This window comes from Malania oleifera, chromosome 7 (genome assembly GCF_029873635.1).
Source record: "Malania oleifera isolate guangnan ecotype guangnan chromosome 7, ASM2987363v1, whole genome shotgun sequence".
Lineage (NCBI taxonomy): Eukaryota > Viridiplantae > Streptophyta > Magnoliopsida > Santalales > Ximeniaceae > Malania > Malania oleifera.
The window spans coordinates 34550201-34567432 of record NC_080423.1 but is presented as its reverse complement, the minus strand read 5'-3'; the positions used below and the strand labels follow the sequence as shown (position 1 = coordinate 34567432).

The following is a 17232-nucleotide window of genomic DNA, read 5'->3' as shown; positions in this document are numbered from 1 at the left end:
AAAGCCAAAGAATATTAAAGTCAAAAGAACCAAAAAAAGGCAAAGTGAGAAAACTCAAAGAATATGGAAGCTTGAAGAAAAGATTGACTCAATCCAAGGACAAAGCATGAAGACTCAAGAACTTAGAATGTTAATATCTTAGAAGTTTCATGTAAGTGCTTTAATGTTTAAAATATCGTTTGAAATATTTTGAAACTCTTAGGTTAACTTCTTAGACCTAGATACTTTTTAAAATACCTAGAAAATATTTTTATAAGGTCAAAAATTATTTTAAAAAGGTTAGAATCATTTTTGGAATGAAAAGCACCAAAAAGAGTTTTTCCAAATGCTGTCAGTTTTTATACATCCGCATTGAGGTGATTTTTTCTCTATCAAAAACTCATTATTTTAAAAAGTGGTCAACATGAAAGTTGTAGGATTTTCTCTTACCTTTCTTTTGACACCAAGAACACCTAATTTGGAGTTATAAAGAAAAAGTTATGGCTAAAACACTGAAGCGGGGTCACTGCTGTCAGACATCTGAACACTGTTCACGTGAGGGACTTCAGCTGTCTGAACAGCACACAGAACCACTTCAGACGTCTGAACTCGACACCTCAGACGTCTGAAGATTTTCTAGACAGAATTGAAAGAGGCAGTAGCTGTTCAGACGTCTAAACCCGGCACTTCAGACATCTGAACCCTACACCTCAGACGTCTAAACCCTCACTTCAGACATCTGACCTTGTGTCCAGTTTATTTTTAAAGGGGTTTCAGGAACTTCAGACATCTGAACTCGAATCCTCAGACATCTGAACACTGTTCAACAGAAATTTTTTTTAAAAATATAGCCGTTTGAGCTCCAAACTTTCTAAAAACTTGGGAAACTCTCTAAGGAAACTTTTGCAACATGGAAACAAGTTTGAAAGCCTATAAATACATGGTTTTGCAAATCAAAACTCATCCAAGAATTAAAAAATCTGTTTTGACAAGCTGAAAGCACTCTTATTCTTCCAAAGTTCTCTTACTCATTGAAAAATTCTTTTGCTGAGATATTCTTAAGTGCTAATCCTTCCTCCGCTGAATTTCTACTGTTAATCCTCATCTAAGAAGGATATTTGTGAATTCTACACTTGAACTTCATTCTATTTCATATTGATATTTTACATTGAAGTATATAGTGCTGAAATTGTACTAACTTACTCTTTGAGAGAGTATACTTGTACGCAGATTATATCTTGTTTTCTTGTAGTTCTATGACGTTCCTAGGATTGTTTGGATCATTGTCTAAGCAAGGGGATATTGCTTAGAGAGGCGGGCTCTAGTCTAAAGGAGTGACCGAACGAGGGGACATCGTTTGGAGAGGCGGGCTCTAGCCTAGTGAAGGAGTGTTTGAGCGTGGGGTATCGCTTGTAAAGGTTTTGTTCCACCCGTCAACAGAACAGGTTTAGTGAATCCTTTGGTGGTTTGCCAAAGGCGAGGATGTAGGCTGGGTATAAGCTGAACCTCGTAAAAATCTCCGTCTCACTCTCTCTTTCCCTATTCTTTGTTTTCAGTGCATATTTAAATTGCGTGAATGGTTCAAATTTGAAAATCATATAAATTACGTATATTTGGAAATCAAACAAACTTAAGGTTTAATTTTGATTTGGGTTGCGGAAACCGAAAGGGAGTACATTGGTTACACCATATCTTGCGGAAATCATATGGGAGTATGTTACTTGGTTAACATCCCAAAGATAAATTTACCAAGAGTTTATTTGAGTTCTAAATATTTGGAAAGAGTGATTGGATTCATCTATACAGGGTTTTACATCAGCAAGCATAAATTCTCATTCACTATAGGGCTTTATTCAAATTTGGCTAATATAAACAAACAACCATCTTGAGTTTTTATTTTACATAAGTGCTATGTATTGGCTTGTTTGTTTACTTTCTAATTATAGTTGATTGGTTTGGTTGAATGATTGGATGTTTGTATGGTTAAAGATTAAATAAAGAAACTAAGTTCTTGAGTGCTTAACAAATTAAACAAATAAGTCACGAATTAATTAAAAGAAATAAAATAAGTTTAAGAATTCTAAAAGGAATTAGAGGAAATTTTTAAAAGCCAATTCACCCCCCCTCTTGGGAAGCTATTCCTAATTTCAAAAACTTTTCACATACTTGAAGAAAATCTCACACCATTTTTTCTCAAACAAATGCCTTATGACATTAAAGTTCCCCTCAACCACCCACCTAGGATCAAGGTCTTAAATTTCGATTTCGACTCAAATTTCGTAACTCAAAAAGTACGGAAATTTCAATTTTGATTTCAATTTCGATTTCGATTTTGATTGGAAAAAATTAATGGAAATTAGTAGTAAAGCATGGAATTCTTTGTGAAACCTTAGAAATGGTTAACAAACATAATAATATAAGTTTTAGGACTAATATATTACAAATTAATACATCTATGTTTTGTATGAGGTGGAAAAGTTGTAAAATAGTATGTGTATCAAACATATGTGTAAGTTAATATACAGTAAACATTTTCAGCTAATACAAATGGAATTCATAAATTATTTAAATATCATTTATTATACAAATAATGATAATTTAGATACGAATGGTTAAATAAAATATTATTGTAAGTTTATTTTTTCATATAATTTCAAAAGTACTTGAAATAATCTTTTGCTTCAATAAAATAAATAAAATAAATTAAGATAGAAATTTCACTTCACTCCTAAATTTCTAATCTGAATTCTGACGAAATTTCATTGTATAGTTAAAATTTTGACAAATTTCAAGATTTTGATAAATTTCGAATGATTCGTTGATATTCCGACGGAAATTATGCAAGACAGAAATTGACTGCCATTTCGATTTCGAGGGTGATGGAAATCGGAAATTTCAAAAATTTCATGGAAATTTAAGACCATGCCTAGGATAACAAAACCCATACATGGCAAACAATTCCTGCCAAAACTAAGATAAAAAATGTGTCTAGTAAGACCACAGAATGGGGTAAACCAACACCATGCTCTCCCCCTAACTTCCAGCAACGCAGATAAATAGAAGAAACCTCTAAAATAAATCAACGCTAGTTACCCCATCAAAACATCCCTTGTTGTCCCCTATGAAGAAAGAGTAGCCTAATACTTCCCTCCACATGGCCAAATATCCTAGATATTCCCCCATCTACCAATTCACAATACCCTCTGCTACCTTTCAACAAATGCAGACCAGGATCGGATGTCTTGATGGGGATGGTGACCCTAAAAATGATTTGGAGTCAGGTTTAATCATGTTAAGGGTTCTATTGAGCTACTGCTAACCTTTTGTTTACTTAGGTGTGGTTAATTTCACCTAATTACCAATGATCGATTGATCTCTAAGCTAGCCTAGGTCCAAAGAACTAATAGCCATTGTCTGCAATATCAAAGCTAGGTTCCAAAGTACATTGTGTGAGAAGAAGGTACTAGCACCCTCTACACACCGGTCCTTTTGAAGGTATTATGATAACTTCGGATGTTCAAACATTAATTAAGCAAAGATTTTCACTCTTCATTTCTTTAATTATGTTACCTTTCCTTTAAATATTGTTCCACCCTATGACCATCGGGCATCCCGTCATAATCACAAGGCTTCTCTCACCTCAAGAATCCCAAGAAGAATGTCATCATGCCACTTTCTGGGATCCACCTTTGGATAAATTAATTAAACTTATTTTTTTTATTCAATTCAAGTCATTCACATTTATCAAGATAACCTCAAAGCCATATCAAAGAATCACTCAAGCATACTATTCATCAACAAGATATCAAAGTTCAAGCATATAGTATGACACATGAAGCAATATAACAGACATGCATGAAATGAACCACATCAAGACACATATACATCAACAAACCCAAGTCATATATCACATACCATTGTATGAAAAAAAAATGAAATGAGACTAATGAGAGACCCTAAATCATTCAACTCACTCAAAGAAACCAAACATGGCTTTATGTACAGAAACGGAAGCCCATATTTGAATTTCTATCCTCTTTTTTTTTTTTTTTTTTTTGAACACTTTAGAAAATCAAATCTATGATAGAAAACTCCTAATTTTTTTTAAAAAGGCTGGAAAATAACCAGGGAATTTTTGAGATTTTATTTACCTTTTTAACAATTTTTTTCATAAATTAATAAAAATAACAACAAGCGACAATTCTATAAATAAATAAAAATATGAAAATAAAGTGAGACTAAAAATATATTAAAAAAAAAAAAAAGGAAACATAAAGGCCTTTCTTTCATTTAAATGAAAACTAAGAAAAATGTATTTTTATTTAAAGAATCAAATAAAGGATAAAAATGAAAAATAAAAAGTATAGAGGAAAAAAAAAAACTATGGGAATTATTCTATATATATATATATATCCTATTTTTTGAGAATTTACTGCAAAAAGAACTATTTTTATTGATTTTTAATGTTTAAAACAGAATTAAATATAAAATAAAAATAAAACTAAAAAGAAAAAATCAGTCGATCAGTACAAGTGGACTGGCCGACCAATGCAAGTTCACTTAAAAGAACAAGTGCACGACACGTGAGAGGAAAAAAGAAAACACACAAACAGTCACTCATTCCAGTCGTCTTCTCTGGGGATCATGCCAAAACCCTAACGAGTTTCAGCGGCAAAACCACACCTCTGTTGAGGATGCCTCTACTGCTGTTCATTCATTATAGCTTCAGTGACTCCAGCCAACCAAGTTTTTTCACAGGAAACAATTGCTGCAACCATCTCTCCACCCTGATTTGCCCTTCCATGGTTGCAAGACCAGGAATCACTGTATGGCTTTTTCAATGTCTAACGTTGGCATGACCATTCTGTCCTCCTGCATATGAACACCGGCGATTCCACCTCACCTCCTAGACGTTAAAAACCCTGCTTTTCTGTACAAGCTTTCTTGTTTGCATAAATTTTTTTTTTATCCAGCTATGGGCTCCTTCACTTATTATCTAACCAAGAACAGGGAGATGGAAACAATGCAAACCCAAACTTACTCCCAGAACTGTGTATCATTCAATCGCACGTAAAGAATCAACAAAGTCTAGCACTAACCATGGGATAATACTCATGAAAATCCATCCAAACCACTCAGAAATCACCAAAATAAAGAAAGACATGGAAAGAAAATAGAACAACTTACCTGGTTGGTCTTCAAAAAAATAAAATAAAATAAAACCTCCCCAAAAGCCCAATTTTGTTAAGTTGGAGATGGAGGAGAGAAGAAGAGAAGGAGATAAGAGAAGAGGAGACGGAGAGGAGAAGAGGAGAAGAAGAGAAAAAGAGAGGAAAGAACTGAGCGGCAGTCTCCTGGAGTCTACATAAAGCTACATTTCTGCCCTCTAATATATTAATAATAATAATAATAGTCTTAAAGAAAAAAATACCCCCATTAACACAATCTAATTGTTAAAATAACATAATTTCTTCTAACATTCCCCCCTCAAACTAGAGGTGTATGAATACAACCTAACACCAACTTGTAACAAACATTAGACAAGGCGGCTTAAATAAAGGTATTATAAAAATATCACGTAACTGATTGATAGATTTCATAAAGGTACTCCTCATGACCTTCTTCAACACAGTATCCCTCACAAAATGACAATCAACTTCTATGTGCTTTGTCGTCTCATCAAATACTAGATTTCTAGTAATATAAATGGTAGCTTGATTATCACAAAATATATCTTCTAGCTTTGTTACCAAGAATCCCATCTTTGACATAAGAGACTTCAGCCACATAAGCTCACTTACAGTATGAGCCAGAGCTTGATACCCTGCTTCAGCACTAGATCTTGCTATAGTAGTTTGTTTCTTGCTATGCCAAGCAATAAGATTGCCTCCCACAAATGTAAAATATCCAGTAGCAGACCTTCGATCATCAACAGATTCAGCCCAATCTGCATCGAAGTATCCCACAATCTCACAATTTCTATTACAATTATAAATCAAATATTTGCTGGGATAGCCTTTAAGATATTGTAAAATCCTACAAACAACATCCCATTGTGGTTGTTCAAGATTTTCCATAAACTAACTCACTGCCCCCATTTCAAACATGTCAGGTCTAGATCAACTTGCCAAACAACTACCTATATCAATGTTTGTCTTCAAAGTTTGGCCCAACATCCCTAGACAACTTCACATTGAGATCCATAGGAGTATCAACTAGTTTAGCTCTCAACAAACCAGTCTCAGCAAGCCCAATGCATATTTTCATTGAGATAGATTCAACCCTTTCCTACACCATACAATCACAATACCAAGAAAGTAACGAAATACCCAAATCTGCAATCCCATTATGGTCGCTGCAAGGTGATGATGATATCATCAACAAAAACTACTAGAAGTACCACAATTTTTTTCATTTTATGGACAAAAATCGAATGATCAAAGTAGCACTGGATAAAGCCAAATGCAGAAACTATACTAATTTGTCAAAGTAGGCTCAAGGTAACTGTTTAAAACCATAAATGGCCTTATGCAACCAATATACTTTACCATCCTCCCCGTGAGTAACATACCCAGGAGGTTGCTCCATGTATACCTCTTCCTACAAATCTTCGTACAAGAAGGCATTCTTTACATCCAAGGTCTTAAATTTCAATTTCGAATCAAATTTCAAACCTCCAAAAGTACGAAAAATTTCAACGGAAATTTTGATTTCAATGTCAATTTCAATTTTTGATTTGAAAAAATAACAAAAATCAGTAGTAAAGCATGGAATTCTTTTATGAAACTTTAGAAATGGTTAATAGACATAATAATGTAAGTTTTAGAATTAATATATTACAAATTAAATACATCTATGTTGTGTATATGGTGGAAAAGTTATAATATAATGTGTATCAAACATATTTGTAAGATAATGTGCATTAAACATATTCAATTAATACAAATGAAAGTCATAAATCATTTAACCATTATTTATTATACAAATAATAATAATTTAGACAGGAATGGATAAATAAAATGTTGTTGTAAGTTTATTTTTTCAAAATAATTTAAGAATCCCTTACAACAATCTTTTGTTTTGATAAAAAAAATAAATTAAATTAAGAGAGAAATTTCACTTCACTCCTAAATTTCTCATTTGAATTTCGAGGAAATTTCATTCTATAGTTAAAATTTCGACAAGTTTTGCTAAGATTTCAAGATTTTGATAAATTTTGGATGATTCGTAAAAATTTCAATAGAAATTATGTAAGATGTAAATTGACTGCCATTTCGATTTAGGGTGATGGAAATTGGAAATTTCGACAGTTTTGTGGAAATTAAAGACCATGGTTACTACAATGGCGAAGGGTTGGGATGGATGAAAAGGTGTTTTATTCTCTTTAGGTGGTATATCACCCTCATTCACGTTTGTCTTTCTACTACTCTATTATTTGTTGTTTATTACTGGATGGGTGCTGAAAAGATTGAGAGAATTATGAGGGATTTTCTTTAGTCGGGGGTAGGAGAGAAGGGGGATCATTTGGTTCAATGAGATGTTGTGTGCAGGTCAAAGGAGAATGGGGTATTGGATCTTGGCAATTTGGTGTCTAAAAACACTGCTTTTTTAAGCAAATGGTTTTGGTGGTTTCCCCTAAAAGTGAGCTCCCTAACATGGGTCTTGGATGTTCATTTGGGAGTCCTTTGTCATTCATTTAGCATGCAAGTCTACTCCTTAGTTATTCCTTTGCCAAATTTTGAATTGGGTAATGGTGCTTGTATTTTCTTTTGGGAGGATGTTTGGGTGGGGAATTCAGCTTTATGAACCACTTCTTCTCAAATTTACCACCTCTCTTTCCTCCATAATGTCATCATTTCTTCCTCTAATTCAGGATAGTGACTTGTTTTTTTTTCTTTAGATTTTTGTTTTAAATGGGATTTGTATGATAGGGAGAGGAGGAGTTTTCTTCTTTGCTTATTGTGGTGAAGGGTTTCCATATAATCTAATAGGAGGGATGTCAAGGTATGGGTTTTTGATTCTTGGCGTGAATACTGTTGTAAGTCCTTTTTTATCACCTTATCAGGTCTAATGTGTCTTTCCCCTTCATCGCTGCATTTGGGGGGCCAAAGTCCCTTCTAATGTTATTGTAGTCCTTAATGGAGTGAACATCCACTGTCCACAAAGTAGGAAGCTTTCAAAGGCTTTGTCCCCTGACATGTGTTTTCCATTTTGTAACAGTTCGGAGACTGTTCCCATTTACTTTTTGCATTGTTCCTTTACTTGAGGCATGTGGACTAAATTATTTGGCTTATTTGATGAGGTTTAGGTGTGTCTGAAGTCAATGGAGCTATTTGAATATTTCTTTTATAGGATTTGGGAAGAGTAAGGATGCCGCTGGTTTGTGGAGGTCTGTTTTATTTGCTGTTTTGTGGGGGACTTGATTGGAACAGGATGTGTGTATCTTCTCCGAAAAGAAGCTGCCTTTGCTTTGGGACAGGATATGGTATTTTGGCATCTCTTTGGGCTTTTAGAGCGCATTGTTTTAAGGGTACTTGTTTTGAGGATGTTAACCACGATTGGAAGGCTTTATTAAGATGATTGTATATCACATCCAATTGATATAAGAACCAAACAAATTTAACTACCAATGAAATCAATACACGAACAAAATTTCATTGAGGAACCAGAGAGGACTCAAAATAATCAATACCATATATTTGGGTGTACCCCTTGGCAACTAGCCAAGATTGAAGCCATTCAATATAGGCGTTAGGAAGATATTTGATGGTGTAGACCAAACGAAACCCAACCAACTCTTTACTTGGAGGAAGTCCACCAAGTTCCATGTCCCTTGAGTGGGGAAGGCATCCATTTCTACATCCATTGCATGCTTCTACCTAGGGTTAGCAAGTGCTTCAACATGAAAGGAAGGGATAGAAACCGAGGAAATAGACAAGGCAAAAAAATGCATAGGACTAGAAGGTGAAGAACTGAAACACAATGAGTAATAGGATAAGCAACTAAGGATTGTTGAGCACGCATCCAAGTGAGTACCTTTCCTGTGAGCAATGGGCAAATCCAAGTCACATTGGGATAGATCTTCATAATTGGATGTTGAAATAGTGATGGGTAGAGGAGGTGCTTGCATGGTGGTAGTGATGTTTGTGCTTGCTTTTTGTTGTTCATAACCCTTACATTATTTCTCTAAATCAGTAACGAATGGACTTGGAAGACCCAACAAGGGGAAGATAGTGTGACTAAGTATTTCAATGTCCTTAAGGGACTGTGGCAGGACTTGGATATATTCAATGATTATGAATGGAAGAGCCCTGATGATTGCAACTACAACAAGAAGATGGTGGAAAATGCAAATGATGAGTTTGATGAGATCGGGGGGAGGATTCTTGGCAGACAGCCTCTGCCTCCAATCGGAGAGGTATTTTCTGAAGTGAGACATGAAGATTGTTGCCGGAATGTTATGCTAAAGAAAAAAGGGGCTGCTGGAACAGTTGAGAACTCAGCTTTGGTTGCTGCTAATCCTACTGTTTTGGCTGCTGCTAATGCCTCTGTACAGCGGTCATATCCCAATCAAAAATCTTGAGTATGGTGTGACTATTGTAATAAGCCACGCCATACCCAAGAAACCTGCTGAAAACTACATGGAAAACCAGAAAATTGGAAGAGCAGCAAACCTGGACCTGGAAACAACCAAGTGATTCCTAGAGCAAATGAAGCCCAGACCAATGTTCTAAGTTCAGAGCAGATATATCAGCTTCTTCAACTTCTGAAATCCAATCTGATATCCAGTACTTGTATTGGTTCCTTGGCCCAAACAGGTAATATGTCGAGTGCCTATTCCAGCTCTTTAGCCTTTGCACCATGGATTATTGATTAAGGTGCATATGACCATATGACTAGTATATCTCAATTGTTTCAATCTTATTATCCTTGTTTGGGTAATAAAAAAGTTAGGATTGCAGATGGGAGTCTTTCATCCATCGCAGGAGAAGGTTCAATTAGAATTTCCAGGAAAACAAAATTTAAAACCTGTCCTTCAGGAAAACTTTCTTGCAATCTTCTATTTGTTAGTAGATTATCCCATGATTCTAACTGTCGTATCATATTCTTTGATTCTCACTGTGAATTTTAAGACCAAAACTCGGAGGCAATGATTGGTAGTACTAGGATGATCGATGGCCTTTATTATTTTGATGCTACCCTATTCAGCAATAAACAAGCTCAAGGCTTGAGTGGTAGTACTAGTTCAATCCTTGTGCTTGATCAAATAATGCTTTGGCATCTTAGATTAGGGCATCCTAGTTTTTCTTATTTAAAATATTTGTTGCCTAATCTGTTTAAAATTTTGAATTATACTTCTCTTCATTGTGATGTGTGTCATTTATCAAAAAATCATCGAGTTCCTTATGTTTTAAAAGGCTACCGTGCATCGAAACCTTTTTATTTGATTCATAGTGATGTTTGGGGTCCCTCCAAGGTTAATAACTTATTCGGCAAAAAATAGTTTGTGACTTTTATAGATAATCATACTCAGATTTGTTGGGTATATTTGATGAATGGAAAATCTGAAGTTGAAATATTATTCAAGAATTTTTATAGTATCATGGAAAACCAATTTCACACAAAAATAAGCATACTTTGTACGATAATGGTACAGAATATTTCAACCAATTTTTAGGAAATTTTTTAAAGAAAGAGGGATTCAACATCAATCCCCTTGTTGTGACACCCCACAACAAAATGGGCATCGTTGAAAGAAAAAATCGTCATTTACTTGAGGTTGCACGGGCTATAATGTTTTCAATGCATATTCCAAAATATTTGTGGGGGGATGCAATTCTAACTGCTTGTTACCTTATTAATAGAATGTCTACCCATGTGTTGCCAGTATATCACTTTTTTGGCATGCCTAAAAAAATCCTTTCCTGATATTAGGATAATTTTTTATCTGCGTCTAAAAGTATTTGGATGCATTGTTTTTGGTCATATTCCAGCTCACCTTAGATCTAAACTTGATCCTAGGGCTGAAAAATGTGTGTTTCTTAGATATGCTCCCAATAAGAGAGGGTATAAATGTTTGAATCCAAAAACTAAAAAAATTCACATCAATATGGATGTCGTTTTTTGTTGAAAATCAGTCTTACTTTAACCAAACTTATCTTCAAGGGGAGAAAGAGAGTAGTGAAGGTCAGTTTTGGCAAACTTCTATACCAATGTCTAATGTTTTCCTTGACATTGGCATCCCTATACAAAACATTCAAGGAACTAAAATTTTAAATAGTGAAAAAAATGGAAATCCGAATATGCCTGTACAAAGCATAAGGGAATCACAAATAGGGGGAGAATTGCTACAAAATAATCCCTCTTCTGAGCTTTGTGTTTGTACTAAAGGCAAGTATCGTTCTAATACTAAGGATCATCCCACAATTTCAGAGCAGAATCAATCATCACCTTCAAAAACTAGTCATTTGGAAATCCCAGGTAATCCTTCTACTACACTTCCAGATGATCAATAACTGACCTTGATATACCTATAGCCATTAGGAAAGGAGTTAGAACTTGTACCACACACACCATTGCCAAACATTTATCATATCATAGACTCTCTCATAATCATAAGGCCTTTACATCCAATATTTCTCACCCATTTGTTCCAAGGACCATTCAGGAAGCTATGGATCATTCGGATTAGAAGTTAGCAGTTCTTGAAGAGATGAATGCACTATGGAACAACATCAGTACTTGGGAAATTGTAGATTTGTCAAAGGAAAAGAAAACTGTAGGTTGCAAGTGGGTGTTTACAGTTAAATGCAAGGTTGACGGCAACATGGAGACATATAAGGCAAGACTCGTTGCAAAAGGGTTTACACAAACATATAGAATTGACTATCAAGAAACTTTTGCTCCAATGGCAAAGATAAACTCAATCCAAGTGTTACTCTCCTTAGTTGTACATTCTAACTAGCCCTTACACCAATTGGATGTTAGGAATGCCTTCTTAAAAGGAGATCTAGAGGATGAAGTGTTTATGGAATTACCACCAGGTTTTGAAGGTAATCTTGGTAGAGATAAGGAATGTAAATTGAAAAAATCATTATATTGGCTCAAGCAATCTCCGAGAGCTTGGTTTCAACGCTTTGGGAAGGTTGTAAAGGGTCATGGTTACAGCCAAGGTCAAGCTGATCACACCATGTTCTATAAGCACTCAAGTGAAGGGAAGGTTGCTATTCTAATTGTCTATCTTGACGATATTATTTTGGTAGGTAATGACAGCAAGGAACTTGAGAAATTAAAACAGATGCTTGCTAATGAATTTGAGATTAAAGACTTGGGTGACTTGAAGTATTTTCTCGATATGGAATTTGCAAGGTCAAGAAAAGGTATTTTTGTTTCACAAAGAAAACATGTGCTTGACTTGCTTGGAGAAAAGGTTTACTAAGGTGTAAAGCAACTGAGACACCTATAGAGCCTAATCTTAAACTACAACCTACCAAGCATGAGGAAGTAACCAATAGAGACTAGTACCAAAGATTGGTTGGAAGGCTACTTTATCTATCACATACACGTCTTGACATAGCCTTTGCTGTCGGTATGGTAAGCCAATTCATGCACTCACCAGGGCTTGACCACTTTGATACAGTTTATAGAATCCTGAGATATTTACAAGGAACTCTAGGAAAAGGTCTATTGTTTGAAGACCATAGACATCTACAAGTTAAGTTATACACTAATGCAGATTGGGCTGGGAGTATAACCGATCGAAGATCAACTTCTAGTTATTGTGCCTTTGTTGGTGGAAATTTGGTTACATGAAGCAAAAAACAAAATGTGGTAGCTAGGGGTAGTGTTGAGGCAGAATTTAGAGCAGTTGCTCATGAAGTTGTGAAGTGTTGTGGATTAAAAAATTATTGGAAGAATTGAAAGTCACTAATCCGCTACCTATGAGACTATATTGCAATAACAAATCTACCATAGCCATTGCTCACAATCCAATGCTTCATGATAGAACAAAACATGTTGAGGTTGAAAAGCATTTTATAAAGGAGAAGCTAGACAGTGGACTGATTTGTTTACCCTATATCTCTACTACTGAACAAGTAGCATATATACTTACAAAAGGACTACCAAAGAAGCAATTTGAAAATTTGATCGGCAAGCTAACTATGGAAGACATCTTCAAACCAGCTTGAGGGAGAGTGTTGGAAAGTTTCAAAATTTATCCAGTCAACTCTCCTTGATTATAGGAGAAATTTCTATAATTATGTAAATCTAATCTCCTTGATTATAGGAGAAATTTCTCTAATTATGTAAATAATCTTAGGAGATATTCTAGGATATATTCTTAGAAGATATTCTAGCAGATTTGTTAGCAATTGTCATTCCTTCCTTTTTTTTTTCTATTCTTTCCTTTATTATTCTTTCCTTTTAGACTATCCTTGTAGTCTATAAGGCATTCAGATTGTACCTAATTTTATAATAATAAGAAATACTATTTCAATTCTTCTCCACTTCTAGATTGCGTGATGGGAAATAGTGTGAATTCCACTTTTTTTGGCCCTAATCCTGAAGGGCAGATGAGGGTGATGGACTATAGGCCTATCAATCTAGTCACTAACCATTACAAGATTCTAAGGTCTTATCTGAGAGGTTAAGAGAAGTTTTGGGGATATAGTGACCATGGATCAGTTTGCGTTCATTATAGACAGACAAACTTTAGATGCTTATGATAGGGTGAACTAGGTTATTTTTTTGATAAAAAAGAGGTGACAAGGAAAGGCTTTGCAACTAAATGGAGGAAGTAGAATAGAGGTTGCTTGAGCTCAACCAATTTGTTGGTTATTGTCAATGGTTAGCGTAGTGAGTGGTTTAGGGTTTCTTCAGGACTTGGGCAAAGGGATCCATTGCTTCTATTTTTGTTTACCCTAGTTGAAGTTTTGAGTAGGATGTTCTTGCACACCTAGGGACTGGGGGTGATTAGAGGTTTATGATAGGTAGGGAGGAGATGGAGGCGTCTCATCTCCAATTTGATGTTGTTTCTCAGGGAAAATGTCGTAAAATTTGGAAAAAAAAAACTTATTATTTTCTTAAAAAAATTCAAGAAGATTTTAGGATTAAAGATCAACTTGTCCAAGAGTGAGGTGGCAGACAATGATTTGGGCAGTAGGGATTTAGAAGTTGGAGGACTGGAGCATAGTAGTCAGAGGCGCGAGGCGAGCCGAGGCGCAAAGGGTCTTTGAAGCCAAGGCGCGAGGCGTGAGGCGAAGGCGCGCGCCTCACGAAGGTGAGGCGCACAATTATTAAAATGGTGTAAATTATCTATTTGGGGTAATTTATATATGAACATATGAATATCTAGTGATATTAGAATTTAAAATGTCAAAACATTCAATAAAAAAATTGGAAATTTAATAAAATTGCCAAGACGAAACCCAAAAGCATCAACAATTCAACATAGTTCAACATCAAAAGAAAAGAGTACAATAAAAGATTTCAAAATATAAAATCTAAAAATCCTCCTCAATCATCACGCATCACTCATCATCAACTAAGTCGGTGAAGATATCATCATCTTCCTCTTCATCATTAGAACTGTTTTCTCCAACATCTTTTTCCTCTTCCGTCTCCTCTGCACTATCCACTTGGATTTCATCCTCATCTACAAGTTCCAACATTGTGGTCCAACCCCTAGCACTGGTTGCACTACTAGATGAAGCCCTTCCTCTTCCTTTAGACGATGATGGCATATTTGTACTTATTCTTGATCTAGTGTGATGTGGGGGGTTATTTAGTCCAGCAGCTCTAGCAACAGAATCCCAAGTCAAATTATCATCTTCAAACACAAGTTCATCATCCTCATCAGAATCACCATCCATCCTACCAATCAACCACTCATTACTATCATCAATGTCCTTTAGGAGGATTGGATCAATGGTGTCACGTTTGTCGTATCGACGCCTCAAAGTTCGATTATATTTCACAAATACCAAATCATTCAAGCGTTGCTGGGATAGCCTATTTCTCCTTTTGCTATGAAGCTGCAAAAAGTTTAAAGTAATATGGTTAATAATGATTCTAAAAAGCAGTAGATTGGTAGTTCTTGTTCTTTAATAATTAATCCATGATATACTAATGACTTACATGTTGGAATATGCTCCAATTTCTTTCGCAGCCGGTAGCACTACACGTGAGGCTAAGAATTTTCACAGCCAACTTTTGCAAGTTTGGAGTTGTTGATCCATATGCCATCCACCATTGCGCTGTTATAAAATAAATTTTAAATGAATACCTACTAAGTAAATAGCAAAAATAATTTTCAAAAATGAAGAGGTAGTACAAATGCCACTTTACCTGGTGCTTTTGTCTTCCTTTGCCTCACTGCCAAACTAATTCCAAAGACACCACTAGCGGCATTGTATTTTTCCAACTCATTTGAAACTTTATCTTGCATTTCAATAGTTGGCAGTAACCTTCCAATACATTTGTACAAACCCGTCATAATTTCTTCATCTTGCAAAATGTTGGGGTTTGAATAGAAAAATTCTGGATTCAAGTAGTGTGCAGCTGCATGCAACGGTTGATGGAGTTGGCATCCCCACCTCATATCAATAATTTCAAATGCCTCCTTGAATTTATCCTCTCTCTCACCAAAAGCCTTAGCTATGGCTTCCTTAGCCCTATCCATTGCTTCATAAATATATCCCATTGCAGGCTTCTTTTCCCCATCAACCAAACGGAGTACACGAACAAGTGGACCTGCTAACTTAAGAGCATAGACGATGGTACTCCAAAAAGTAGGCATCAAAACAATAGTAGCTGCTCTTTTGCCAGCCGCCTCCTTTGCCCATTTAGTAGTATTCCAATCTTCAGAAGTAAACATCTTCCTCAAGTTGTTCTTTTGAAGATGGATTGAACGAAGGGTGATGAAGGCAGTTGCAAATCTTGTAACTGCAGGTCTTAGTAACTCCTTTCCTCCAGTGAACTGTCTCATCAAGTTGACAACGCCAACACGATTATAGATATAGCCATTCAAAAAAATTGCCCTTTTCAAAGTTGCATGAATTGAAGGCATCTTCCCAATATTCTCCAAAATTAAATCAATGCAATGAGCAGCACACGGTGTCCAATATAAATGTGGCCTCTTTGCTTCCAACAATCTCCCTATTGAAAAATCAAGGAATGAAGCCATTAAAATATTAAAATAAACAATATATACACTATAGAAAGTAGTTCTAAAAATAAGTTCTTACCTGCTGCAACATAGTTTGACGCATTGTCAGTTACCACTTGAATCACATTTGATTCTCCAATTTCTTCGACCATCTCATCAAGTAATCTATACATTCTATCTGCATTCTTGAGAATATTAGAAGCATCAATAGACTTGATGAATACTGATCCCCTTGGAGAGTTCACTAAAAAGTTGATTATGTCCTTATTAGCAACTGAATCTCTCCAACCATCAGACATAATTGAGCAGCCATATTTTGTCCATTCCTCCTTATGGACCTTCAACAACTCTTTCATTCGACTGACTTCCTCCTTTAGGTAAGGAACTCTCACTTCATGATAGCTAAGTGGCTTTATTCCAAGACCATATTGTCCAATCGATTCAAGTGCCACTGCAAAGCTGCTCAAACGTACAACATTAAATGGTATCCCAGCATCATACATCCACCTAGCAAAATCTCCCATTGCCTTTTTTGTAAGTTCTTTTTCGCACGCTTCATTTATTGATGTTTGCTTCATCTTCCATTCTTTCCTAGCTTGAACCGCTTTCTTTGGATCGGGAGTAAAAAACAAGTCTATAGGCCCCTTCTGTTTTGGTTTCTTCAAGTTGGATTGGTATGATCTTTTACTTCCATCACTAGTAAACACTCTCTTGCCACGAATGTCAATTTCTTGAACTTCATCTTCTTCATCTTCACCGTAATGATCTATATCATCAAAGTCGGGCAATAACTCATTTTCCTCCTTTTCCATATCTTTCTTCAACATATACTCTTTAATCTCCTCACGTACATGAGCAGGGCATTTAGAGCATTCTTTCACATTTCGAAATCCTCCGACAATGTGTTGTTTTGCCCGAAATATTCCTCCCCTTGTGACTTTAGCACAAAAATTGCAAGTCAAATTATTTCTATTTTTTTGATCCTCCAAATGTGCATACTTCCATGCGGGATCTTTCTTTGACGAGGCCTCACATCCAGAACTAGAATCCATTTAAGATTTTAGACTTGGTATCCCGTATCCTAA

The 17232-nt window shown here is 35.5% G+C and overlaps 2 protein-coding genes across 4 annotated transcripts in view; both read right to left on the bottom strand.

Annotated features, from left to right (window-relative positions):
• LOC131160462 (light-mediated development protein DET1) overlaps positions 1-17232 on the bottom strand; it is a 104171-nt gene that overhangs the window by 2712 nt on the left and 84227 nt on the right. The gene's annotated exons all lie outside the window — the stretch shown is intronic.
• Positions 14372-16335, bottom strand: LOC131160463 (uncharacterized). The gene is made up of 3 exons (XM_058116169.1): positions 15328-16335; positions 15118-15236; positions 14372-15014 (listed from the first exon to the last, which is right to left on the bottom strand). Exons 1-3 carry the CDS (start codon positions 16163-16165, stop codon positions 14511-14513), a joined length of 1461 nt encoding a protein of 486 aa, XP_057972152.1. The 5' UTR covers positions 16166-16335; the 3' UTR covers positions 14372-14510.

Excerpts from the sequence above, each read along its gene's own strand:
- LOC131160463 (XM_058116169.1), bottom strand. The coding sequence starts at position 16,165 with ATGGCTTCATTCCTTGATTTTTCAATAGGGAGATTGTTGGAAGCAAAG. Across the intron at positions 15,237-15,327 it reads AAGGAAGACAAAAGCACCAG|CGCAATGGTGGATGGCATAT; the intron begins GTAAAGTGGCAT and ends ATTTTATAACAG. Across the intron at positions 15,015-15,117 it reads ATTGGAGCATATTCCAACAT|CTTCATAGCAAAAGGAGAAA; the intron begins GTAAGTCATTAG and ends AACTTTTTGCAG.